Genomic DNA, 27,398 nt, shown 5'->3' with positions numbered 1-27,398 from the left:
AGGATTGAAGGCTTTGTGGCAAAGTTTGTGGTTGATACAAAAATAGGTGGAGGGGCAGGTAGTGTAGAGAAAGCAGGGACTCTGCAGAAAGACTTGGACAGGTTGGGAGAGTGGGCAGAGAAGTTGCAGATGGAATATAATGTAGCAAAGTGTGGAGTCATGCATTTTGGTTGTAGGAATAAAGGCGTAGACTATATTCTAATTGTGGTGAAAATCCAGAAATCGGAGGTGCAAAGGGAATTGGGGGTGCTGGTGCAGGATTCGCAAAATGTTAATCTGCAAGTCGAATCGGTAGTAAAAAAAGCAAACTCAATGCTAGCATTTATTTCAAGAGGGCTTGTATGCAATGTTGAGTCTCTATAAGGCGCTGGTAAGGCCGCATTTGGAATATTATGAGCAATTTTGGGCACCATAACTGCGGATGTGCTGGCTCCGGAGAGGGTCCAGAGGAGGTTTCCAAGAATGATCCCAGGAATGAGTAGGTTAACCTATGATGAGCATTTGTTCGCACTGGGCCTGTACTCTCTGGAATTTAGACAATAGACAATAGGTGCAGGAGTAGGCCATTCGGCCTTTCGAGTCAGCACCGCCATTCAATGTGATAATGGCTGATCATCCCCAATCAGTACCCCGTTCCTGCCTTCTCCCCATATCCCCTGACTCTGCTATTTTTAAGCCCTATCTAGCTCTCTTGAAAGCATCCAGAGAACCTGCCTCCACTGCCCTCTGAGGCAGAGAATTCCACAGACTCACCACTCTGTGAGAAAAAGTGTTTCCTCGTCTCCTTATTCTTATGAAGAGCGTTTGTTGGCACTGGGCCTGTACTCGCTGGAGTTTATAATGAGGGGACACATCATTGAAACATACAGAATAGTGAAATGCTTGGATAGTGTGGATGTGGAGTGGATGTTTGAGTGGAGGGGAGAGTCTAGGACTAGAGGTCATAGTCTCAGAATTAAAGGACGTTCTTTTAGGAAGGAGATGAGGAGAAATTTCTTTAGTCAGAGGGTGGTGAATCTGTGGAGTTCTTTGCCACAGTAGGCTGTGGAGGCCAAGTCAGTGGATATTTTTAAGGCAGAGATAGATAGATTCGTGATTAGTACAGGTGTCAGAGGTAATGGGGAGAAGGCAGGAGAATGGGGATAGGAGGGAGAGATAGATGAGCCCTGATTGAATGGCTGAGTAAACTTGATGGGCCAAATGGCCTAATTCTACTCCTATTCCTTATGACCTTATGAAGGAACTGCAGATGCTGGTTTACACCGAAGATAGGCACAAAATGCTGGTGTAACTCTCCGCTGCCTCCACGCATTCCACTCTCTGGGCCCTCACCCCCTCATCTTCACCATGGATGTCCGGTCACTCTACACCTCCATCCCCCACCAGGATGGCCTCAGAGCCCTCCGGTTCTTCCTCGACCAGAGGAGCAACCTATACCCAGCCACTGACACTCTCCTCCGCTTAGCGGAGTTGGTCCTCACCCTCAATAACTTTACATTTGACTCCTCCCATTTCCTCCAAACACAAGGCGTAGCTATGGGCACACGCATGGGCCCCAGCTACGCCTGCCTCTTTGTCGGGCACGTTGAACAATCCTTGTTCGAGACGTACCAGGGCCCCATCCCCGACCTCTACCTCCGTTACATTGACGACTGCTTTGGTGCCACCTCCTGCACCCACACACAACTGACTGACTTCATCCACTTCACCACATACTTCCATCCGGCACTCCAATACACCTGGACGATTTCCGACACTTCCCTACCATTCCTTGACCTCACCATCTCCATCGCAGGGGACAGACTCCTGACCGACATACATTACAAACCCACTGACTCACATGGCTATCTGGACTACACGTCTTCCCACCCTGCCCCCTGTAAAGACTCCATCCCCTACTCCCAATTCCTCCGCCTACACCGCATCTGTTCCCAGGATGAGACATTTCATACCAGGGCATCGGAAATGTCCTCGTTCTTCAGGGAACGGGGATTCCCCTCCGCCACCATAGATGAGGCTCACACCAGGGTCTCATCCATACCCCGTAACACTGCTCTCTCTCCCCATCACCGCACACGCAACAAGGGCAGAGTCCGTCTGGTCCTCACCTTTCACCCCACCAGCCGGCAAATACAACACATAATCCTCCGCCATTTCCGCCACCTCCAACGTGACCCCACCACTCGCCACATCTTCCCATCTCCCCCCATGTCTGCCTTCCGCAAAGACCGCTCCCTCCGCAACTCCCTCGTCAATTCTTCCCTTCCCTCCCGCACCACCCCCTCCCCGGGCACTTTCCGTTGCAACCGCAAGAAATGCAACACCTGTCCCTTCACCTCCCCCCGCGACTCCATTCAAGGTCCCAAGCAGTCGTTCCAGGTGCGACAAAGGTTCACCTGTATCTCCTCCAACCTCATCTACTGCATCCGCTGCTCTAGATGTCAGCTGATTTACATCGGTGAGACCAAGCGTAGGTTGGGCAATCGTTTCGCCGAACACCTCCGCTCAGTCCGCAATAACCTACCTGACCTCCCGGTGGCTCAGCACTTCAACTCCCCCTCCCATTCCCAATCCGACCTCTCTGTCCTGGGTCTCCTCCATTGTCAGAGTGAGCAACAGCGGAAATTGGAGGAACAGCACCTCATATTCCGTCTGGGGACCTTGCGTCCTTATGGCATTAACATTGAATTCTCCCAATTTGGCTAGCCCGTGCTGTCTCCTCCCCTTCCTTAACCCTCTAGCTGTCTCCTCCCACCCTCCCATCCGCCCACCCTCGGGCTCCTCCTCCTCCTCCCCTTTTCCTTCTTTCCCCACCCCCCATCAGTCTGAAGAAGGGTTTCGGCCCGAAACGTCGCCTATTTCCTTCGCTCCATAGATGCTGCTGCACCCGCTGAGTTTCCCCAGCAATTTTGTGTACCTTCGATATTCCAGCATCTGCAGTTCCCTTTTGAACGCTGGTGTAACTCAGCAGGTCAGGCAGCATCTCTGAAGAAAAGGAATAGGTGACATTTCAGGTCGGAACCCTTCAGACTGAAAGATAGAGGGTGGGGGCGAGAAAAGTCCAGAACAGATTTGTTCTGACAATAATGACACTTTATTATTACTTGTCACAGTGAAATTCTTTGTTTTGTACATCATACACAAAGTATTAAAGAGTCGCCACATATAGAGGGCCGACAAAGTTACAAAGTGTTCAATGTAGTCCCAATGGTCCGTCTTTGTTCAAGGCGGTCCCTCTTTGTGCTCTGTCTTTGTGCCCAAAGATTATAGAGGAGCGTACAATATGTTATGCTCCTCTATAATCTTTGTTTGTGCCCATGGTGCCTCCCACAGGTGTGTCTGAAGAAAGTTTGCACGCAGGCAACTGGCAGCTGTATCCGTGCTGCCCCGGGTCCCTGTTTCCTGCAACACATGCCCATTATTGGAACTGCTCAATGCATCCTAACATTGGCACACAGATTCACACAATGACTCTTTGGCAGAGGTGAACATTCCCAGCGGTAGGGGGTGGTTATGTGAATCTGTCCCAACCTGAATTCTAACCTCTTTCCAAGGCCAACTCTTTCATACACCTGCCCTGATAAGCGTAACCATTTACCTTCAGGGTTTGATGGTTCAACGCGTCTTTTAATTGAGATACATAAACGATTCCACAATATTCACTGAGCTGTGCAGCACAGAAACAGACCTTTTGGCCCAATTTTATCCATCTTAATGCTCTTCAAGTGCCCCAACAGCACCTCCTTCTTAATTAGTATTCTCCACACTGATCTCTCGGTCCTCTGTCCTGTAGAAACAAGGAACCGCAGATACTAGTTTACCAAAAACAGACAATGTACTAGAGTAACTCAGCAAGTCATTCAGAGATGCTGCCTGTCCCACTGAGTGACTCCAGCATTTTGTGTCTCCTTTCACTGTTCTCCATGTCTTTGGTGAAAACAGATGCAAAGTACTTGTTTAATACCATACCTTCATCCTCCGATTCCAAGCACATCGCCTCCTTTTATCTGCAGTGTCCCACTTTCTCTCTGGCACACCAGCCACTGTCCATTTTTCAGCCCCTGTGGCTAACAGTGACACAAATCTTTCTGCTAGAACTGCATCAATTTCTTCCCAAGCTTCCCACAACGTCCTAGGATAGACCTGATCAGGCCCTGGGGGTTTATCTACCTTAATATGCCTTATGACTTCTAGCACCTGCTCTTTTGTGATATGGAGATGATCAAAGACATCACCATTTATTTCCCTGAATTCCTTAGCTTCCATGACTCTCCCACATTAAATACAGACCGGAAAAATTCATTCAAAAGCTCACTCAGGTTTGGTGGTTCCATACATGGACCACCATATTGATCCTCAAAGGGACCTATTCTCTCTGCCGTTACCCTGCCTCTCCCAAGAATCAAGAATATTTCATTGTCATATATACTGAAAACAGAACAATTAAATACTTATTTGCAGCATCAGAACAGGTAAGAAGTAGGGTCTCGATCCGAAACGTCACCTATTCCTTCGCTCCATAGAGCCCTCCCCCACCGAGTGTGGCCCTCCCCCACCGAGCCTTGGCGGTGGCTGCACTGAGCTTCAGTGAATCCCTCAGCATGTACTCCTGCACTGCTCCCGATGTCCTGGATGCGGTGATCAATACAGGGAGGGCCGGGCCACTGATACTAGCCTGTGCCTCCCTAGCCAATGACCTTACCGCACGTCACTGCCGTCCAGGTGAGACAATGGTTCATGTCAACCTCCTCTAACTTCATCTCCTACATTTCATGCTCCCGATGTGATTTCCTGTACATCGGTGGGACTGTGCTTACACTCGGCGACCGTTTTGCTGAACACTTGCGGCGGGTCTGTCAAGTGCTGCTGAGTCTACAGTGCGGCATTCCCTCGACACCCCTCCGACGCCGTGCTCCCTCCGCCCCTCCCACAACGCGGCGCTCCCTCGTAGCCCCTCCTACAACACCGTGCTCCCTCACCGCCCGCCCACAACACGGTGCTCCCTCACCGCCCTCCCACAACACGGTGCTCCCTCCGTCCCTCCAACGGCACGGCTGCGGGAGACGCCCTGGGGCATGGAGGGCGAGCAAGGGCCATCGGAGGCGAGGGGACGGCGGTTTAGTGGGCCGCTGGAGACCCTGCAGCAGCCTAGGGCTCATTTGGATCGGGCGCCGCTCGAGATTATAGGATCGTCGTAGGAGTGGCAGCGGCAGGCAGATTACCAAGTTTCACTTGTACTGGTGGGAGTTGAGTCTGGAGCGGTGTTTGTGGTCAGTAGCATCAAATTAGCTCTCTCCCACACAGATTTACCCGGTCCAGGTGTACTGGGTAAGAACAGTAAAAGTGTCTTGGATTTCGTTGAAGCCGTGGGAGGCGACGGAGACCTATGCCAATTTTTGACGACATAGGCATAGACATCCCTATCTTATCACGAGAAGACTGCTTTAGTTACTTTCCAAAACAGACCTTCACAAGACTGCTGCAAAAGCATGGAGGTGCAGCAACAGCAGAAAGACTGGTTTGATTTATGAAGTACTGATACTTTTTGTTTTGTGCCACGCCCTAACGATGGCGGCCTCTCGGAGTTATGCAGCTGCCGCACGTTCGGCAGCCTCCGAGACTAAGTCCCATGAGTTGATGGGGCGTACACATGGTGTAAAAATGAATTTGCCGAACAACCAATCCTCTCAGGCCATTCTAGATGCTCTGGATGAGACTATTGGCAGGGAAGCCATAGTCTCAGGCGGGGTGGTCAGTGGGAAGTTTGTATGTATACCAATGACTGCGTATACTAAAGGCGATAGCCCTAGATCTGGAAAGGGGGATAAGGGCGGGCGGTAATTTCACGGCGGTGGACCCATGGGGGGGTGAAATGACTTTTTGTAGTTTCTGCTTGCACGAGGCTGAAGGGCTTGGCCAGGCAAAGACAAGGATCAAACCCGCAGTGGTTTAGGTATTGAATAGGGGATTCGTTGTTCGTTCAAAAATATGTTTAGTTGTTCCAGTGCTTGACTCAGTATTTTACTGAACTAGACTAAGGGTGGTAAACTTTAGGAGCATATTTACAGTTGCAGCCCCTGTTTGACTATCTGAAGGGGCTGCTCAAGTATTGGTTGCATTTTAGCCCCATGCTCGATATTTGGGCACCCGGTACAGAGGGGGGGAGGGGGCGTCTCCCTGTCAAGAGGGGGGAGGGGGCGTCTCCCTGTCAATTTGCTCCTGGCCAAGATGGCTATTCGCAGGTCTAGGCAGCGGGTTGTCGACAGCCGCACCAGGGTTGGCTGCCTACTCCTTTCCCAGGCCTACGGTGTCCAGGGGGACTTAGGAGGCCTTCCATGAACAATGGTCGCAGCGGAAGGTCGAGTGTATTGTTGTTAAGTTGCCGATATATTAATTTGATGACTGTTTGTTTGTAAACTCAATAAAGCCAGTGTGTTAATACTCTGTTTTTATTTTCTGAATAAAAGTATTTGTATATCAAAAAAGAATTTAAAAAACTGCACAGTACTCCCTCCGCCCCTCCCACACTGATTGACATCTATGATGACACGTTGCCCAGCCCCACCTCCTCTCCTGGCACATCACCATGGCGAGGCCTGACACGCTGGCCGCCTACAGCAAGGCCTTGGAGCAATACAGAGCGGGAGGTGCGGAGGGATAGCCGACTGCTGCTGCCCCCAACCTATCCAGGGCAGTCACGGGCCAAGAGCCTGTTGACCCTGGCCCAGCTGAAGGTGGAGACTGCCTAGGCGCAGCTAGGCCAGAGCACACAGGAATACCAGCAGGGCCTGGAGGCTGTAGGCACTGGGCAAGGTACAGGAGCAATGGACCAAGATGATCCGTTTCTTGCAGATGATGTCCAACCTGATTCCAGGCAGCCTGGTCACTGGTGGATGACTCCAGCTAACGTAGTTGGGCCAGGTCCCAGTTGTAGAGGCCACCGACATCTCCTGTCTACACAATCTCCCAGACCTCCCTGGAAGTCTCTAAGCACCCATTGGACCCAGGCTCCCAGAGGAACCCGGAAATCATGCTGGAACCTTGAGATGTTGTCTTAATCACCTCCTGCACCATAAAACTGACACTGAGCAGCCAGGTAGTTGAGGGTGCAGGAGCAGCTTCAGGCTATTTCCTTGGCCTCTGCCTAAGAGGCAGAACCTCAAGAATTCCCTGAAGGAGCAGCGAGCCTAATGGAGAACAGGGATTAATTAGCGAGGGCACAGAGGCAATAGGCCAGCACTGCATACAGCCCAACCAATCTTTTATAAAGCCACATCATTACTTCCTGACTCTAATACCAAGTCCTGATCTCTGAAGGCACAAATACCATATGCCCCTTTCATCACTCCTTTTACTTGTTTTGCCACTGTAAAGGAGCTATGGACTTGGATAATAAAAATCCCTCTGTACCGCTTCGTTAACTGTATACCTTCCCTTTACATTTAAATTTCCAAAGTGCAACACCTCACACTTGCTCAGATTAAACTTCATCTGTCATTTCTCTGCTAGTTTCTGTAGCTGATCTATATCCTGCTATATGCTTTGACAGCCCTTCCCCAGTCTGCAACGCCAGCAACTTGTCATCTGGAAACTTACTAACCGACTCACCTACATTTACTATGTAGTTTATATACATCACAAATAACCTAGCCCAGAGCCCTGTAGAACTCCACTGGTCCAGACCTCCAGTCAGAACACCCTTCCACCACTACCCTCCGCCTTCAATGGCTAAGCCGGTTTCAAATCCCGTGCGGGAAGGAACTGGTATAAACCGAAGATAGACACAGAATGCTGGAATAACTCAGTGGGTCAGACAGGTGAACTTCTCTAAAGTAGACATACCTTGAGGAGATTTCACAGTAGGGCAAACAGAATGTACAGGAAGGAACTACAGCTGCTGGTTTAAACAAAATGTGCATCAGCTTCAGCCTATCATAAACAATAGGTGCAGGAGTAGGCCATTCGGCCCCTCTAGACAGCACCGCCATTCAAAGTGATCATGGCCGACTGATCATCCACAACGTACCATGAGGTGCTTTACCATATGCCTTACTAAAATCCATGTAGACAATATTAATTGCCCTCTCATCACCAGTCACCCTAAAAAAGCTCATTACATAGACATTGCCTGCTGCGGTAAGGCCATGCTGACTCTAAATTATCTTCCAAATGAGAGGCTTGAGCAACGTGGTGTAGGGAAATGCTTTAACCAACAAACTTGTCATTTTTCAGTGCCATACATACTTTGCAAAGCATGCTAAAACGGTACAAATCATGCTTATCAATGACCATCAGAATGACTTGTGTAGCTTTGTCTAATTGATCATGGTCTACCTTGGGTCAAACTAATTACTCCAGCTGATTTTGAAATGCACATCCAACTAAACCATAAAGTAGTAACTGCAGGGTCAATTGTTTTCAATTATGTTTCAAGAGCAAAATAAAGTTTTATTAATGCTAAACTAAATGTCTTTATTCCATCTGAACCACAATATACAATACTGAAACACTTGAATGCTTTTATGCAACACAATCAGTAAATTGTGAAAATTGTTTAATGTTTAACTAAACAATTTATATTACCCATTACTGATTATATACAGACACAATCACTCAGGAAAAAGAAAACATGTTCTTTGTTGACACTTAAATGAGGCCAATATGACCTAGATACATTTTACAGATTAAGTCTTAAATTTTAAAATGCTTTTGACATTTAAATCACCTGTACAATACATCTTGCAGGTTTCATTCATTTCACAAAAAAAAACAGAAGCTGGAAACGTCAGAGTACTTTAATTTTGTGTTGAAAAATAAATTACAGGATATAACTTTAAAATGCAACAGAAGATAACCGAATTTCACAACTAACATTACCAATGCTTTGCAATAAGGGGTGGGATTGCAATGCTCAAGGCAGGTAATTATCACAAACATATCAAAACCTCAAATTTAATGCATTCTGATGCTTACATCACTCACAAATACAGTCCTTTACATTAACTGCACGGAGCCTACCACTGTACCAGATTTTGCCATTAACTACAAAAACTTTGATACAAAATTTGGTATTTATATATTTATATTTAATATACATGCCCCATCTCTATAATTTGATAGAAAATTAAAAATAACGCAGTGTGCAGGCAAATGCTAACCGATAACTATGGGTAAGAGTTCTTTGTGGACGGAGTGATCGCCATCAGAAAGAGAAAATTAAAGCACATTGGATGGATTTATGGCAGTAATGAAGTGAAGTTCCCCGTAGTTCAAATGTCACTGATTCACAAGGTCCTCGGGTTTTGATCAGGAGCAAGGCAAGCCTCACTCACTCTCATCCAACAGTAGGTTTGTCCACAACATAACCTGACAATCTGGCTAGTTTGGATTTGCAGTGTAATACTGGTAATTCAGGCAAAGCATTAACAAAGAGAAAATGCAGACTGGTTTCAAGCTTTACTATTCATCACCATCTCCATTTATCTGTACTGAACACTACGATGCACCTCAGTCTCTCGCACAAACCCACCAATGGTGACCGGAATAAGAGTTTCAACTCGTGTACATGACAAAAAGTAACATTCAAAATTAACTTTTAAACTCATCCCCGTACTTTCTTGTTTAGTCATGTAATTCACTCTACCCAGTATAAAAATCTTCTGTCAGTTTCTTCTTTCTTCAGATCTTTGTGGCAGCATGAGGTGAAGTTGGGACTTTCACTTCAAAATCTATGCAGACTAATTATAAATTGACTCACCAAGTTCATAACATACAGGCAACACTCGACAGCATGAGGCAAGTTGGATTGTCAGTTTGTCTTTAATTTGGCATGCTGGGAGGCCTGCTCGGTCAACCCTGCTTTGATGGAGTTTGCTACAGTTTGCTTTATGTTCTCCTCCATCAAATTGTCACTCAGTGGCTTCAACATCTGTAAGGTGGGAATGTTAAAAGAAAAGGGGAGACTTAAAAACAAGCAAGTAACCGACAGCAGCAATACCATGACCATCAAAACTTCCCCTAATAAGGAGCTTTGACAATAAAAGGACACAGGAAAAATGGAATGGAAACCAAGTTCAACCCTGACTGGTAAAGAAAAGTTAAGTGAAAAGTATGCTAAATCATGGCTTGTGCAATTGTGGCATATATAATACAATGGATAACAAGATTTTTAATATATATATATTATATATATATATAAAACAATTTTTAAAATGTCAATGGTCTTAATTAAGATGCATTTACCACAACTCTTTCAAGTCAGTCTTGTAAGTCACTTGAAAAAAAATAAGCAGCGCTGCACCCTATGTTGAGTTAGCCATATACAATTTATAGCTTGCCGCACAGCCAAACCCTGATCAGTTCAGCACTGTACAGGCCACCGTCCACACTTCCATCCCCATCCCAAGCAATGAGAAAGCACATCTAGTTTTTCTTCTTGTTGTTGTTTGATGATAGCCTCAGTGTAGATGTAACAGAACGATGGATCACTTTATTTCGAGCTGAAGTGAACAGCTTGCTTAATACCTAGAACAAGGAGTTGTTAGTTAGTGAGCACCAAAGCACTTGATTTCTCAAAAAAAAGAATCGATGGGGACAATTAAAATATTGAACAAGTTTTCCAGAAAACAAATTTTCACCTTCTTTGGACTCCTCTGGATTGCAAGTAGAAAAGAGAGAAAAAGGCAGTTAGTGTACAGTGACAGTATAGACAAGATTTAAAAGTCCAGGAACCGAAGCTTAATTTGAAGATCCCAGATCAGTCTGCAGAGCACAAAGCAGCCAGGGGGAGAATCTGTTCTATTTATCCCAGAACAGAAACATTGATTGAGCTGCCCAAATCAAGTTTTCTTAAAAAAATTCACAACCCCCTCCCTAAACTGAACAGCAACAGTCTATGTACTTTTACTTTATTGAACTTTCCTTTGCTTATTTGTTTTAAGTGTAGAGTTTGCAGACCTGTTGTGCTCCTGCAACAAAGAATTTCATTGTTCTGTTTCAGTACACATGGCTATTAAAAAACAGTCTTGACCCGGTTTTGCCTTTCAATGAGATCAAAGCAGACCTGATTACCCTCCTGCATTCTCATCTTTACCACAGAGTCCCTTAATACTTTAACACAATGCAACTAAGGACAAATTTGAAATTATCAGTTGTTTTAATGCCTAGTAATGTTTGCAGAGTTCCAAATTTCATGCTGCAATGAACTAGGAACAGGCCCTTCAACACACAATGTCTATGTTGAAAATGCTAACTTAATCTAATTTCATCTGCCTGCACATAATCCATATCCCTCCATTTCCTGCATATCCATGTGCCTATCCAAAAGCCTTAAATGCCATGATCATTTCTGCCTCCTCCACCACCATCCCAGGCACCCGCCAGCCTGTTTTTTTTAATGTCCTGCACATCTCCTTTAAGCTTTGCCCCATTGGAATATAGAATCCAGGCATATTTAAACTTACAAGAGGCTCAGAATGAAGAGAAAGGGAATATCTGTGATTAGATGGGTACCAAGATGGAGGACAAAGAATGGTGCTAACCAGGAGAGGGTGCTAGAGCCTTGTTAATGGCAGCTAATCTGTCTGGAAGAGAAATAAATATTTGCTGGAACTAAAATACAGAACACAGCAGCTGCATGAAATCTAAAATTAAGGAAAATACTGAGAAACCCCAGCAGGTGAGGCAGCATCTGTAGAGAGAAAATCCACATCAGAACTGGCCTGGGCAAAAAAAAAAACTGCAGACCATGAAATTCATATAAAATGCTGGAAACACTCAGCACTCAGGTAATCAAGATGGGAGGGAATACATCGAAGTCCCTCACCCTGAGCGTAGGATCGCCCCAGGGTTGCGTCCTCAGCGCCCTACTGTACTCCCTGTACACACATGACTGTGTGGCTAGGTTCAGCTCCAACTCAATAATCAAGTTTGCTGATGGCACTGTGGTGGTGGGCCTGATCTCAGACAACGATGAGAAGGCCTACCGGGAGGAGGTGGCTGATCTGGCACTCTGGTGTCAGGATATCAGCCTCCTCTTGAACATCAAAAAAACTAAGGAGCTGATCGTGGACTTTAGGAGGGCACATCATCCGAGGACGTACACACCATTGAGGATAAATGGGGATACTGTGGATAGGGTGAGCTGCTTTAAATACCTGGGAGTCGACATCTGAGGATATGACATGGATATCACACGCCGCAGCACTTGTGAGTAAGGCAAGGCAGCACCTCTACCACCTCAGGCAATTGAGGAAATTTAGAGTGTCTCCGAGGATCCTCCAGTGCTTCTATTCAGCGGCTGTGGAAAGCATCTTGTCCGGAAATATTACAATCTGGTTTGGGAATTGCTCTGCCCAGGACAAGAAGGCTCTGCAGAGAGTAGTGCGTTCGGCCGAACGCACTATGGGAACTTCACCCGCCCCCCTGCAGGAACTATACATCAGGAGGTGCAACTCCAGAGCTAATAAAATTATGGGAGACCCCTTCCACCCCTGCAACGGACTGTTCCAGCTGCTAAGATCAGGCAAACGCCTCCGTGCTGTGAGAACGGAGAGGTTGAGAAGGAGTTTCTTCCCAGAGGCCATTAGGACGGTAAACTCCTATCTCACCTGGGACTAACCTTACTGTACCACTCTACTGCTTTAAAAAAATAAAAATTTTAATTCCCCTTTTTCCTTCCGCCCACAATATTTAATATGGAAAAGAATATGTGATTCTGTTACATTCTGTTTGTAGTTTGTTTGGTTGTTTGTTTGTCCTTTTGCACAAAGTCCGCGAGCATTGCCACTTTTCATTTCACTGCACATCTCGTATGTGTATGTGACGAATAAACTTGACTTGACACTGAGAGACAAACAAAAGCTAACACACCAGGCTTAGATAAGGAACTGCAGATACTGGAATCTTCAGTACAACAAATAGGTATGTTGCAAAGCCTACCTGAAGCGTCGCTGAAAATCTGTCGCTGCGGGTGTGCGCGATTTTGGCGCCGTTTAGAGGGGGCGGGTTTAAAACGCGATTTTCTCTAGGCTGTTCAAATCGAAGATGTTTAGCCTAGTTAATTATTAACGAAAAATCGCTGGAAGACCCCGTCGCAAAAGCTATTATTAGTTTTAAAGGCCTCGTATAATAGTTATAGTAGTTTAAAAATCAATCTCTAAACCCGCGAACAACGGCAGCTGTCAGGGTCTCATAGAGCAAACAACTGAAGGTAGGTTGCATATTTTTACATTAAAAAGGGCTTCTTAAGATCCCTTTATACAAAGTTTAATATTGCGAGTAGCTCATTTTGGGCCCATTATATCCTGCAGTATTTTTCTGGGCATTTGAGGCACAAATCTAGCGCAATGTGAACGTTCTAAACCAGCGCGTTCACAGGATCCCAGTAGAAAGCTGATTTAAAATGGACTTTAATTTACAGCAATTGAACACTAAATTCCTTCCATTTGGCCTATAAATTAATGTAAATGAGATTTAAAAATCATGTTTTATTGTGAATTATTTATGAATATTATTTGCACACTTAAGCTATTTAAAAATGTTAATCATTTATTAAGAAATGGATAGATGTTTAGATCTAGTAATTGAAGTTTGAAATTAGCTACACTTGGGTAACTAACTAATTATATGCTTTAATTTCAGGTCATCCAAGTAAGATTATTTTATATTTGTTTCAGAATGGCTCAATCTACGATAACTGAAAATTTCATTCAGTTCTCTTAATTTTTAAGAAAGTTATGGGCTTTTGACTGCACACGATCACAGCTTTTTTGTTATGTCCATAGAAAATCAATAGGGAACAAGATGCTCATTTCCGAGTATGAAAATGGCCATAACTTTTTAAATACTTGAGATATGAAAGTGAATTAGGTGTCAAATTAAACTTCTTTTTATGCTTTATCTGATGGGATAAATTACAGACTTGATTTTTTAAATCTCAAAATTTTGTGACATTGCTACAACAAATGTCAAGCAACATCTATGGAAGGAATACTATAGATGGCACGTCAGATTGGGTCCCTGAAATGCCACCCATCTATTCCTTTCAGATGCCGCCAGACCTGCTGAGTTACACCAGCACTTGGTTTTAATTACAGACTAGGCCAGTGAACCTACAAGGACATTGACCTCAATGCCAATCTTGCGCAGACACCTTGCCCACAAATCCCCGTGGACCTGCTGGGCAGCACCTGCATTGCCTGCTTAGACCACAATTAACCACCTGTTATAGGCTGGAAAGGCTCACTTTCTGAAGGCGTGGAAGGCAGCATTGAGCCTGCGGCCAATGTTTGCAGAGAAGGTGAGATGCTCCTCCAAAGGATTGGGCCTTGTTTGTACAATGCAACTGAGTGGGGGTGGGATGAAGGACTCCATACTCAGGATCAGCCCTGCAGACTAAATGAAGGTGTTCTGCAAAGCAGTCAGCCCAGCTCTGTAAAATAATAAGAGCAGTCATAGGCCAAGCAGCACTTTGGGTCTGGTCCACCATTCAGTAAGAGCAGGCTGATCCAAACAAACTGGACCTTCCTGTTCTCATTCTATATCCTTTGGTTCTTTTGAAGTTCAAGCATCTGTCCATCTCTGCCTTAAACATGCTCAAATAGCTCCACCCTCATCGCTCTCTGGGCCGGAGAACCCCAATGAGTAACATGAAGAAATCTATCATCTCAGTTTAAATAGGTGGTCTTATTCGGAAGCTAATTCAAGATGCCACTCCCAATCCAATTGGAAAAATCTTTGCAAGTTCTACCCTTTCAATTCTCGTGAGAATGCTGCCTCTCGTTCTACTCAATTTCAATGAGTACAGACCCAACCTGCACATGTTAGTTTCATACTTCAACTCTTTTCATCCCAGGAATCAACTTAACAAATCTTCATTGAACCATCTCCAATGCAAGCAAAATTGCATGCAATATTCAGGAGAATGGACTGCCAACATTTTGGACTGGGACCCTTCTTCAGATTGAAGAGTCTGTCAATTCCCTCCACAGATGCTGCCTGACCCGCTGAGCTCCTCCAGCACTTTGGTTAGTTGAAGATTCCAGCATCTAGTTTCTTGTGCCTGCAATTCTCTACAGAATACAGGCAAGACCACATCTGAATTTGCATCAAAACCTCACTAGTTTTCCCCCACACTATCTCCTCTTACAATATAAGCCAACATTTTACTCACCATCTTAATTAGTTGCTGTACCTTCATATCTTTTAGGTTTCACGTACTCGGCCTCAGATCTCAACATTGTGGCCACTTTTAAGACAATTTACTTTTCCACTCATCATTCCAAGGTTTTTAAACCCAACTTCTTCCTCACATTATACATTCCATTTGTCAGTTTCTTGCATTCTGACTTTTCTAAAATTACTTTGTATGTTCTAGGTCCTTGTTACAACTTGCCAACCCATCTAGCTTTGTATTGTCAACTGATGTATTCCTGTGTTTGACTGCACAATTTTTCCCACCTTAGATCTCTGATAACGTTTAAATGTTGCCCATCTCACCTTAAAGCTTTGATCTTTGATTTTTCCATCCTTAGAAAAAGGTTCTAACTGTTTTCCCTATCTATGCCTCTCATAATTCTATATATTTCTTCGAAGTCTTCCCTTCAACTTCTGTTGTTCCAGAGAAAACAATTCAAGTCTGTCCAAGATCTCCCTGTGACTAATACCCCCTAATCCAGGCATTATTCTGGTAAACTCTTTCCAAAGCCTCCACATCTTTTTTGTAATGGGGCGACCAGAACTGCACGCAATACTCCATATGCAGCCAAACCAAAATCTTATAAAACTGTAACATGACTTGGAATGGAACCAACTCACCCAATTCAATTTATTCAGTCAATTTCCTGTAGATATGAAGCTGCAAAATTACATTGGTTAAGTATTTGATCCCTCAGTCCCATGAGGACCTAATTCAATCTCAATTCAAGGATTTAAATTCACCATCTAATCTGCGACTCCACATTGCTGAGTGCTGTGCTGTCATGTTGTATTTTGAATGTGATGCTAAAAATGTGGTTCCCACTGTCGTCTATGATATTATTCCATTGAGCAGCAGGAGTATCTCCCATCTGACACTAATGATACAGATTAGACAGTCATTCTTACATGCTACCTGCTACCTAAATATTAATCACCATATTTCAACAATAGTCACAATAGTGAATTTGGCCATAGATGTACAATTTCGTAGAAAGTATTTTGGGATGTACCCAGGCTGTGACATTTCCTATATAAAATTTAAGTCAATCTCCCCAGCATAACAGCAAAACTCAGACCAGTAATTCCGTGGCCATGCTACAAGACTGAACCAATGCAGCAGCTCTTTGCTTGGAGGGGCGAGTGTAAACTTTTAAGAAACAAGTGGAAAATACCATCAATTTCTAAATTGCAATTTTGATTTCCTTTAAAGGATGTCAAAGTGAAGATGAAAGCGCAATTCATGAATTAAATTAAGGTGTCAGTAGTGCAGCTGATAGAGCCGCTACCTCAACGCCAGAGACCAGAGTTCGATCCTGACCTCGGGTGCTGTTCATGTGGAGTTTGCATATTTTCCCCCCACATCCCAAAGACGTGCAGGTTTGTAGGTTAATTGGCCTCTAAAGCTCCCCTAGTGTGTAGGGAAAGGGATAATATAGAATAAGTGTGAATGGATGATTGATGGTGGACACGGACCCGGTGGGCCGAAGGGACCGTTTCCTTTATACCAAACTAAATAAATTGAGTTTATCCTCACTTTCATCTGTTGAAGATGGTTAACTGCCATTCAGCGATCAGGACTTTCATTTTAAAAAGTGCTGGAGAAACTCAGACGGTCAGGCAGCATCACTAAAGAACAGATAGGTTCTATCAGGATAGGCGACATTTCGGATTGGAACTCTTCTTCAGACTAATTGTGGTGGGCGGGTGGGAGTAGAATGCAGGAAGAGAGGGGCAGGACAAAGCCTGGCAAGTGATAGGTGGATGCAGGCGAGGGTTTTTGTTTGATAGGCTGATGATTGGATAAAGGCCAGAGATGAAGACAAAAGGGAGAATTTTCATTTAGTTTTAGACAATAGGTGCAGGAGTAGGCCATTCGGCCCTTCGAGCCAGCACCGCCATTCAATGTGATCATGGCTGATCATCCCCAATCAGTACCCTGTTCCTGCCTTCTCCCCATATCCCCCGACTCTGCTATTTTTAAGAGCCCTATCTAGCTCTCTCTTGAAAGCATCCAGAGAACCTGCCCCCACCGCCCTCTGAGGCAGAGAATTCCACAGACTCACAACTCTCTGTGAGAAAAAGTGTTTCCTCGTCTCCGTTCTAAATGGCTTACCCCTTATTCTTAAACTGTGGCCCCTGGTTCTGGACTCCACCAACATCGGGAACATGTTTCCTGCCTCTAGCGTGTCCAAACCCTTAACAATCTTATATGTTTCAATAAGATCCCATCTCATCCTTCTAAACTCCAGAGTGTACAAGCCCAGCTGCTCCATTCTCTCAGCATATGACAGTCCCGCCATCCCTGGAATTAACCTTGTAAACCTACGCTGCACTCCCTCAATAGCAAGAATGTCCTTCTTCAAATTAGGGGACCAAAACTGCGCACAATACTCCAGGTGTGGTCTCACTAGGGCCCTGTACAACTGCAGAAGGACCTCTTTGCTCCTGTACTCGACTCATCTTGTTATAAAGGCCAACATGCCATTCGCTTTCTTCACTGCCTGCTGTACCTGCATGCTTACTTTCATAGACTGATAAACAAGGACCCCCAGATCCCGTTGTACTTCCCCTTTTCCCTTTCCGCTTTGCCTGACAGAGATAGAAGCAGACCTGTACAGAGAAGAACATTTACCAAGATACAGGGATTGCAGAATTAAAGCAAGCATTTTCATGCAGCGGCACATGCTGTTTGTACTTGCACCCAAATGATTCCGTGAAAACCTCTGAAAACTAGATTTCCCAAATCTAGTTATTTATCTCCAAATCATATATATGAAGCTCCATTTTTAATATTAAAACTTAAAGTTGGCATTATTTTACATCAAACTGATCATATCTTAGATACAATAAAGCAAGGGAGTGGAGAAAGAATGTCACTTACCTGCTCCCATATAGTTTCAGCCACATAATCGATGATTGTTCCAAATTCTCTGAATTCACCAGAATATTTGGTGTAAGCCCAGGTACAGAGGGAGATCAGAGCTATCCCCATCATGAGATTGCATAGCAAAGCTATCGAGTTCAAGCCAATAAATCCAGTCACTCCCGAGATTATGTACATGGTAAACATCACAGCAAAGAGTGTGGCCGGTGTACGTGCAGCATAAAAAATATTTTTGCTGTCATTGTGCTTTACAAAGTTTGCATAGTTCTCATCCATTTCTTGCTCGAGCTGCTCTTGGTAGCGTTGACAGAACTCTTCCCCGCCCATTTTCTTGACTGACCGAAACTGCTTGATGGAAGCTTCTTTTAAGGTTAAGTGTCGTTGTTCCAGATCACCTGGTGCTATGTAAGGCTTATCTCCCCCACAAAACTGCAAGAACAAACACATTCATACCATGAGTACAATATTATGCCTAAGCACTATATAATCACATTAAACGAAGGCTGCAACGTCTCCACGTAATTTTAAGAATGCACCTTAATCAAACCTATCTTAGTTATTGGTGGAAATAATTGTTAATGTTTGTTTTAATACCAGTTTTGCTGTATTGCATTTTAAATGTTTGCCCTCTTGAAGATGGGGAACATAGGAAGAAAAAGAATCCGATGTGATAATCTGCTGCTCCATGCTGACTTCTGAGAGACCACCTATTAGACAGGTACGTGCCGTCAGGGTAGGCAAGGTAGGCAGTGCCTACCGTGACTAAAACTATAAAATGGTAATTATTAAACATAAATAGTAAAAGCATGGGAGAATTATGCCTACCTAAGATCGATCTCTTAGGTAGGCATAATTCTCCGTGCCTTTCATGCGAAGTACACGTAATACGCGGAGGTCCGTGCAGCTCACGTCGTCAATTTCAAGGGGAGCTGAAGGGAGCTGAAATTCTGTCTTTGCAGCGTGGACTGTGTACAGCGCATGCGCAGCGCAAGTTTCTTGGCGGGTTTTTCAAACATGGATTGCCATTATCTTAAGAGTATCTTAAGAGACAAAGCGAGAAGAATAGAGTTAGTGTACAAATAATGTGGTAAGTAGATTTATTCGAGCTATATGTTTTTAAATACCGTATTTCCCGGCAATGAAGACGCTATTTTTTACCCAAAGAGGCCGAAGGTTAGGTTGTTAGTCAAGAAAGATAGACTTGGCTATCCCTCAGTACAGCAATATTAAGAACGATAAGAACGAACATTAGGAAGCGGCTGTAAAGTGGGAAGCGGCTGTAAACGAACAGTGCCGCTGGGGGGGGGGGGGGGGAGGGAGTTCTTTTCACAGCGTGTGGGGAGTCTGGCCAGGGGTAAAGTTGCGGTGAGGGCAGGAGCGTTGAGGAGGAGGGGGTCGGGGATCATGCCAGCAACCAGCTCAAGAGCGGGACAGCGGGCGATGGATAACAGGACAGCAGGGCGGTGGGGCTTATTCCATGTGTCAGTGCGAGTAACCTCATTCGTCCCTTGTTCGCGCTGACACAGGAGGAGTAAGCTCCACCGCCTGCTGTCCTGTTATTCATCGCCCGCTGACCCGCTCCGCTCTATGATCTTTGCTCTTGAGCTGGTCCCCTCACTGTTCAGACGGAGAGCACTGCCAGAGGTGAGCGGGCCGGCAGAAAGCGCTGAAGTCCCGGCAGCCGCTCGCAGCCAGCCGAGCTACTTCCCTCACTGGCCACAATGCGGTGGCTCTGCGCCCGGAGCGACGTGTGAGTGGGTTACTGGCATGATCCCCGACCCCTTCCCTCTCAACGCTCCCGCCCTCCCCGCAACTTTACCCCTGGCCAGACTCCCCACACGCTGTGAAAGGAACTCACCCCCCAATTGGTCCCTTGAACTAGTATTGTCATTCAATAAGATCACTACTGATTCAACTTGTCCCGGTGTGCTCCCGTTTTTCCTACCATCTCTCCACCTGCCATCACCCTCTAACCCCCACCCATTCAGTAATTCAGAATGAAGGAGATTTGGAAGCATTGGGCAAATGGAATTGTTACTTTCTTTATTTTTATTTTATATTTTCACAGAGAGAACTATCTGCACATGCGCGGTTTAAGATTTTTTTTTAAAGCTGATTGACTGCCCACCCTGAGTAATTACTCACGGCACGTGCTTGCTATTAGACCATGTGACCACCTATTAGAGACCTGAATTCAGTGCGGGGAAAAAAGGAAGGTTGTGTAATTTATGTGGGTTTGAGAAAGCAACAAGATGAATATGAAATGTACAGAAATCAAATGTTTTATTTTGAACTGAGCACCCACCAAAAGCTTCAAAATAGGGCGCTGAAAAAATGCAGCTTTTAAAAGCTTTTGAAACTTACTGACCAAATTACTGAATCTGATGTAGGTCAACACAAAAGGATAAGTATGGAAATGCACATATTAAAAGCCCTTGGACTCAACACTTTGATTGGTTTGAAATCTTCCTTTTCAATAGTAATTAACATGTAAAACTCAATTAATGGGCAGTCAGAATCTATCCTTCCTAGTAGATGGACCCCAATTTTGCTTGGATCTCCAGTTCTAGCTTTTCCATTTTGTGATTACATTTTCTTAAATTGAAACCCACTACCCATAGTTTTGTCCATTCATTCCATCAAAATTAACAACTCCCGCGGGAAACTGGTGAAGGGCTTGTCTACAAGTCATGTAATCAAAATTTAAGTAACTAAAAAAAAAAAATCACAAATGGGGACAGGAAATAATTATAGTTATTACTTAAGTGTAATTAATTTTATAGAGATATGGATTATACAAAATAATTGACAGGCAAAAAAAAAGTGGAAATAAGCTTTGTTCCCCATAGTTCAGTAACTATAATGGTTACCAAAACCACCAGGAAAGGTAGGGCATGCAGTCACCGTAATATGCCCTATACCACAGATGTATGGAACATTGAAGTATCCAAACCATTTTTGCAGATTCATAATTACATACCATCTCCATAGCCTTGCTATAGGCATCTTTTGCTCCTGCAACAGCAGTTAAATTGTTGGCTTCAGCTGTTGCCTGTAAAACAACAATTGCTTTAATGAACTTTCCCTTGTCAAACATCTGCCTGAGACCAGACTTAATAATACTAATATAAATGGCACTGCAAATGAACTTCAAGTATTTTTGAAGACAGTCTCAAGAATAACGATGCTTATTGTTTAGAAAGCTACATTCATACGTTTCCAGCTGTGAAATTCTTGGTTTAAAGATTTTTCAGCTTTCAAATACTCCTGGTGCTGGGAAAAACAGAGGGATCATTCTAACAAAGGACAAAGAGGTGGTTTATCTGAGAGCAATCCAAATACTAAAACACAAATAGAGCATGACAAGATAAACATTTTACTGAATGGAACACTCTTGTTCTGAAGCACTCCCTGCCACTGAATGTGTTATAACTAATATACGGAAATATATTAGAGGATTTCATCTCTCCAGCAGATAGTAGCAGCTGCACTAGCTTTCAACATGCATTTAAAGTGCAAAACCTGAGAAAACAGAAATCAAACTCTGCACAGTTTAGAGTGCGTACTAAACCGAGAAATTCAAAGCATACAAATTTAAAAAAGCTCAAAATTAAAGCAAATTAATTAGAGATAAAATTTTAAAAGATTATACAAAACAAAATTTGGAACAATTAAGATTTATGAAAGTCAAACAACCATGACAAGAGGATAGCATCAAGCCTATCAATTAAACATAAAGCCAGTTTACCAGAGGATGAGCTTCAGTCAACTCTGATGTGTTAATTACATTACTGATCCTCCTGACCTGCCTTTTCTACTTGTCATTCAGACTTCTAGTAACATCTAATTTGGCAAGTTAATTTCCATTTTGGATTCAGAGCAGACTGGGTACCACTGGACAATGCAAACAACAACTCAGCAGAATTTGATCTGGTTAATGCTATCCAAAATGTTTTATTGATATCAGTTCATTACAAGAACCTTTATGCTGCTGCAGAAGTATGGAGTTAGTCTTTCAATACTGGTAGATGTATTTATTTCAATTATTCTACAGATGCTACAACAGATAATGCAACTAATTCATTAGTAAGAGCTCACTATCTTCAATATCTTTAAACTAGAACACAATTGGAACATCTATTTCACAGGTTTAAAAGTACAATTTAAATATTCATGCTTAATTCTGAACTTTGTCAACCAACACTAAGCAATTGTTTCTGATTCCAAGAAGTCACAGCTATTTAAGACAGAATACAAATACCTGTAACATAGATTTTGGATGAGGCAGTTCTTCTCCTTGATAAATTTTGATGTAAGCCTGATGGACAGGAAATATTTTATTATTAACAGGTAAGTAATCTCCTAAAATGCAATTTCAGCTGAAAATTACCAATATGTATACCAGCAGCAGCATGCACTAACTGTTCATACCTTGAAGTATTCAACTAAATCCCGACAAGTCACTTTGCTTCCTCCGATTTCTTTTTCTACCAAATTCTCAGGGGACAGGAGAAAGGGCACCACATTGCGGAGTTCCTTTTTAAAGTCGCCGTCAATATCTATTGGAACAAAGTAAATAGCAATATAAACAGCGGCTAAATTAACAGCTTGCATTGCACAGAACATTACAGCACAGGAACAGGCCTTTCAGTCCACAATATCTGGGCCGAACATGATGTCAAAATAAACCAATCTCCTCCATCCATACATGACCGATATCCTTCCGTATCCACGTACTGATCTAAAAGCCTCCTAAATGCCACTATCATAATTGCCTCCACCACCACCCTTGGCAGCGCGTACCAGGCACACACAAAAAAAAAGTAAAAAAGACTTCATATCCCCTTTGAAAGACTAGAGGGCATAATATTATCATCTTAAAGTTCCACTCTCTAGTCTTCGATATTTCCACCCTGGGAATAAGACAGGTTATCTACCCTATCCATGCCCCCATTTTATATTCTTCTATCAGCTCCTCAATCTCCGGCATTCCGGAGAAAACTGCAGGTCAGGTCGACCCATTACAAGGATGTGGAGGCTATGGAAAGGGTACAGCGGAGGTTTTCAAGAATGTTGCCTGGATTAGGGGATACAGGGAGAGATTGGACACTTAGACTGTTTTCTCTGAACCACCCCCTCCTTGTAGCTAATCCCCCCCCCTCCCCTCCCCTTAAATCAACATCAAATTATGTTGAACTGATTCTCTTTGAATGTAACACAAGAAAAGTCAAATATCTCGCCAAATCTGGTCACAACAACTGATCTGAGAATTCAAAGACAAATATCTGCATGCAACATGCACACAAATGCCACTGAGGGCCTTGGAATACCTTTTAATCTCCCATCAAAACCAGGATTTGTGGCTACTTTCAGACCGGGATGTGGCATTAGGAAGCAGGTGATTTTGGCAAAACAGGAATGGATATGTTTCCTAACATTCTGCAACTCTTCGTGTTGGTTTTGTTTTATCTAAAGGGGAAAACAAAATAGCTGGAGTTAACTGAATAAATGTAACGGTTCCAACTTCATCTTTCTACACTCATTGCAGAAACAAAAGTTAACAGGCGAGTCCACCACAGAAACAATTACTTCCTGCTGGAAGAAAATCACCGGATCCCCTCAAAGATAACAACTCAGACATAATAAACATGTTGCAGACCGACCTTGGATTTACAAGTCCATTAATTTCAAAGGAAACTAAAATTGAGGTACCGCACCTTGACAAATGAGTAGAAATATCTTATATAGTATCATCTTAAGGCTGTAAAAGGTTCAGCTATCAGCAGGGGACAGGTGGCCATCTGCCACAGGATTTATATCCTATAAATTTCCGATTTCACTCCAACTTGTAGGAATGTAGGGAACAAAACAAATGTAATGAAATTGAACAGCAAGACATGTAGTTAAACATTTCAAAGATACACAAAACCTTGATTACATTAAAATATTTTACCTCCAACCGTTTTTCTAAGAACCTCTTGCCTCCTTCCAGCCCATATGAATGTTCGTAGGGATAACTCCAATCTCTTATTAAAAACATTAATGTCTACAGGGAAAGAATACAGAAAATCAATATTATTTCCACCCGATTCATATGTAAAAGAGGAATTTGAATCCGCAAAACATTTCACAACGCAAGGATGCTCCAAAAATCAGGCAGAATTTTCATCTGCTCCCCAGTATTTTGGGTAGACCAGTTACCCCAAAGTTCTGACGTTTAGCGGCAGCATGGACTCATGCTGGATGTGTAATCTTCCTTTGCAGCAAGGGGATGTTCACAAGCTCACTGCAAACTTCTGCAGATGTGCCACATTCCAGCAGGGAAGCTTGCCCATTAAACAGTGCCAGGTTACACCTAGAGTAAGTGCAGCCAGCCTGGTAAAACCATTGAATGGAAAGGTTGCCAAGATCACAGCAGATAAATCTTTGTTGAGTATGTTTAAATGTTTTAAAGTGCATAATTTTTACGGTTTGTTTATATTATAGTCCCGTGTACCAAGATAGAGTGAAAAGATTTGTTTTGCTATCCAAACAGATGATAACATTCAAAAGATATTTGACAAGGACAGGAAAGGTTTAGACGGATATAGGGCAAACACGGGCAGGTGGTACTAATGTAGATGTGGCATCTTTGTCGGCATGGATGAGTTGGGCTGAAGGACATGTTGAGCTGTGTCACTATGACTGAGCTCAGATATACTGTTCATAAATACAATCATGGCAAACTCAAGTACAATAGAGCAAAGGGAAGATACAGAATAGTCTCAATTTTCCAAAGTTCCATTGATATTTGAAAATAAAATTAACATTTCTAAAATAGTTCCAAGATGTTTTCCAAGTATTCAATTTCCGTGTCGGTAGGCAAGCCTGGGGGAAGAACCTCACCAGATGTCATCCTCATTCTACACGTGCACTTGACCACTGATGCGGCAAGAGAAGCACTGCACTTCCCCCTGGAATACCAAGGTCAACAGCAAATCTGTCCCAATTACTATTAAGTGTAGTCATTGTTGAAATATAGGAACTGCAGCTACAATTGCGCACTTAGCAAGGTATCACAAACAGCAGATACAAAAGAGTTGCTGCCTTACACCGCCAGAGAACAGGGTTCAATCCTGACTAAGGGTGCTGTCCATATGGAGTGTGCACATTCTCCCCGCCACCTGCATGGGTTTGCTCTGGGAGCTCCAGTTTCCTCCCACACTCTAAAGACGTACAGGTTTGTAGGTTAATTGGCTTGATAAAATTGTAAATTGTCCCTTGTGTAGGATAGTGTTAATGTGCAAGAATTGCTGGTCGGCGCGGACTCGGGTGGGCTGAAGGGCTTGTTTCCCGCACTGTATCTCTAATCTAAACAAATATGGTTTCAATGCAGTCGTATAGCATAATAAGCATTCAAACCTGAAAGGGTTTCTGGTGCACTTCCTCCATAGCCAGGCGCCCATATTCTGTGAAGAGCTGGAAAAGGGCATAGAGATTGTGAAACCATTTTTCAAATTGGATTTAATCAAAATGCACTGGAATAACTCAGGTCAGTCTGAATGGTCCCAACCTAAAACATCACTTATCCTTGCCAGAGAGTTAAAACCATCGCAGAATACAAGAATGAACCTCAGGAGGTCACATATGGGGATAGTCGTTGTAACGGGATCTTAGAACAAAAAGCCTAATGCATGGCACATCAAGATGTCCCTGGAATAAGATCATACAAGCACAGTACCTGAAGGTGTTGCAGATCATCCTCTTGAATGTTCTGAGACAAATTGTATACCTAAAATAGAAAATGAAATGAAACATTTTTGGAATTGTCCACAAAGATGCTGTTTGTTTCATCATCCAGTCTTTCTGGGTAAAATGGTCCTATCTTACTCTTTTTTTTTAAGCACATTTTTAAAAGTTACTACTTATCACCTTTTCAGCTGGTACATTCCAGATAACTTGCATCACCAAAATACATTCACCTCATTCTATCTCGTCATTTGTATACTACTACGATTTGAGAAATCACCAAGATTCAATTCAATATAGTAACTGAACTCTTATTCTACACAAAACATTAAAGAACATTAAAATCAGTATAGTGACGGGAAAAAGCCTCCAAATTTGAGCGTTACCTGAACAGAACTCGTCATGGTGCTAAGAGCAAACACGGTAGCACAGTCTCTTATGGTTGACTGGCTGTCAAAGGCCCCCTGAGTGTCCATTAAAAGTACCGCAACCTGGAAGGAAATAATTATAGCTTGAAGCAGTTATTTCTTTTAAATGGCAAGTCTGAAAACTTTGAGTGTCTATTAAATGCCAATCACATCTGCCTTGATTAGTACAGGTGTCAGAGGTTATGGGGAGAAAACAGGAGATTGGAGTTAGGAGAGAGATAGATCAGCCATGATTGAGTGACAGAGTAGACTTGGGCCAAATGGCCTAATTCTGCTCCTGTCACTTATAACCTCAACCACCAAACCTGACAGCGCGCCCCAGACACTCACGACCCTGCACAAAGCAGTCTTTTTTAATGTAGCCATATTTCAGTTAATCCATCTACATAGAAATCATTCCTAAACTTTACCTCTAGTTCCTCTATGTTTTGGATTTCATATTGCTGTTTAATTTGTCTTTTAACTGTCATTTATACTTCACTTTTCTAAAAAGAACTACTGCATGAAAACAGGCCCTCAGCCCACATCAACCATTACCCGTGTCACTCATTCCATGTTATCCCACTTTCTCATCCACACCTACAGACTAGGGGCAATTTATAGAGGGCCAACTAACCTATAAATCCATACGTCTTTAAGATGTGGGATGAAACCAGAGCACACAGAGGAAGCCCACAGTCACAGGGAGAACATGCAATCTCCACACAGGCAGCACCCGAGGTCGGGATCAAACCCGGGTCTCTAGTGGTGCGATTCAGCAGCTCTACCAGCTGCACCTTTATACCTCTACAGCTAATTGTTCCAGCATTTCTTATCGACACCACCCTAACTCACCTTTATTTTGCCCTCATGGCAATATTCAAGGGGCAGGTTGATGCATTTTATTCCCCAATAATTCTAAATGCTATTTACACAGATGTAAACCACCAGGGGAACAAAGCGTCTTTTGAATAACTGGTCATTTACAACTTTCCATCTACAGCAATAGTTTAATGGTTTGGTTCTTTATTGGCATGTATGCACAGTACAGTACTCAAAGCTTCATGTTTTATTTTAAAAAGCTTTCACCTTGGCTTCATATGCATATATCCATGTTTCCTTTATTTTAACAGAAGGTGCACGTCAAAGTTAGAGCAAAATGTGGTGGCTTTGTTGACCAA

The 27,398-nt window shown here is 43.4% G+C and overlaps 1 protein-coding gene across 4 annotated transcripts in view; it reads right to left on the bottom strand.

Annotated features, from left to right (window-relative positions):
- Window positions 1-8,537: 8,537 nt before the first annotated feature.
- Window positions 8,538-27,398, bottom strand: part of atl2 (atlastin GTPase 2) — a 42,221-nt gene continuing 23,360 nt past the window's right edge. For 2 of the 4 annotated variants that reach the window (XM_033025803.1, XM_033025800.1), the window contains exons 4-13: window positions 26,197-26,301; window positions 25,803-25,853; window positions 25,484-25,540; window positions 24,036-24,128; window positions 23,413-23,551; window positions 22,514-22,641; window positions 22,344-22,400; window positions 21,063-21,134; window positions 18,080-18,511; window positions 8,538-9,928 (exon numbers count right to left, since the gene is read on the bottom strand). In XM_033025803.1, the coding sequence (XP_032881694.1) occupies window positions 9,809-9,928; window positions 18,080-18,511; window positions 21,063-21,134; window positions 22,344-22,400; window positions 22,514-22,641; window positions 23,413-23,551; window positions 24,036-24,128; window positions 25,484-25,540; window positions 25,803-25,853; window positions 26,197-26,301 (1,254 nt within the window). In that variant the 3' untranslated portion in view covers window positions 8,538-9,808. Of the gene's footprint in view, window positions 9,929-10,242; window positions 10,525-10,637; window positions 10,653-18,079; window positions 18,512-21,062; window positions 21,135-22,343; window positions 22,401-22,513; window positions 22,642-23,412; window positions 23,552-24,035; window positions 24,129-25,483; window positions 25,541-25,802; window positions 25,854-26,196; window positions 26,302-27,398 lie in introns of those variants that run through there. The other 2 variants (XM_033025801.1, XM_033025802.1) reach the window with 2 other exon arrangements.

This window comes from Amblyraja radiata, chromosome 8, assembly GCF_010909765.2.
Source record: "Amblyraja radiata isolate CabotCenter1 chromosome 8, sAmbRad1.1.pri, whole genome shotgun sequence".
In the NCBI taxonomy this organism is placed as follows: Eukaryota; Metazoa; Chordata; class Chondrichthyes; order Rajiformes; family Rajidae; genus Amblyraja; species Amblyraja radiata.
Note: the sequence above shows the minus strand (reverse complement) of the source record. Positions and strands in the feature narration are given on the sequence as shown.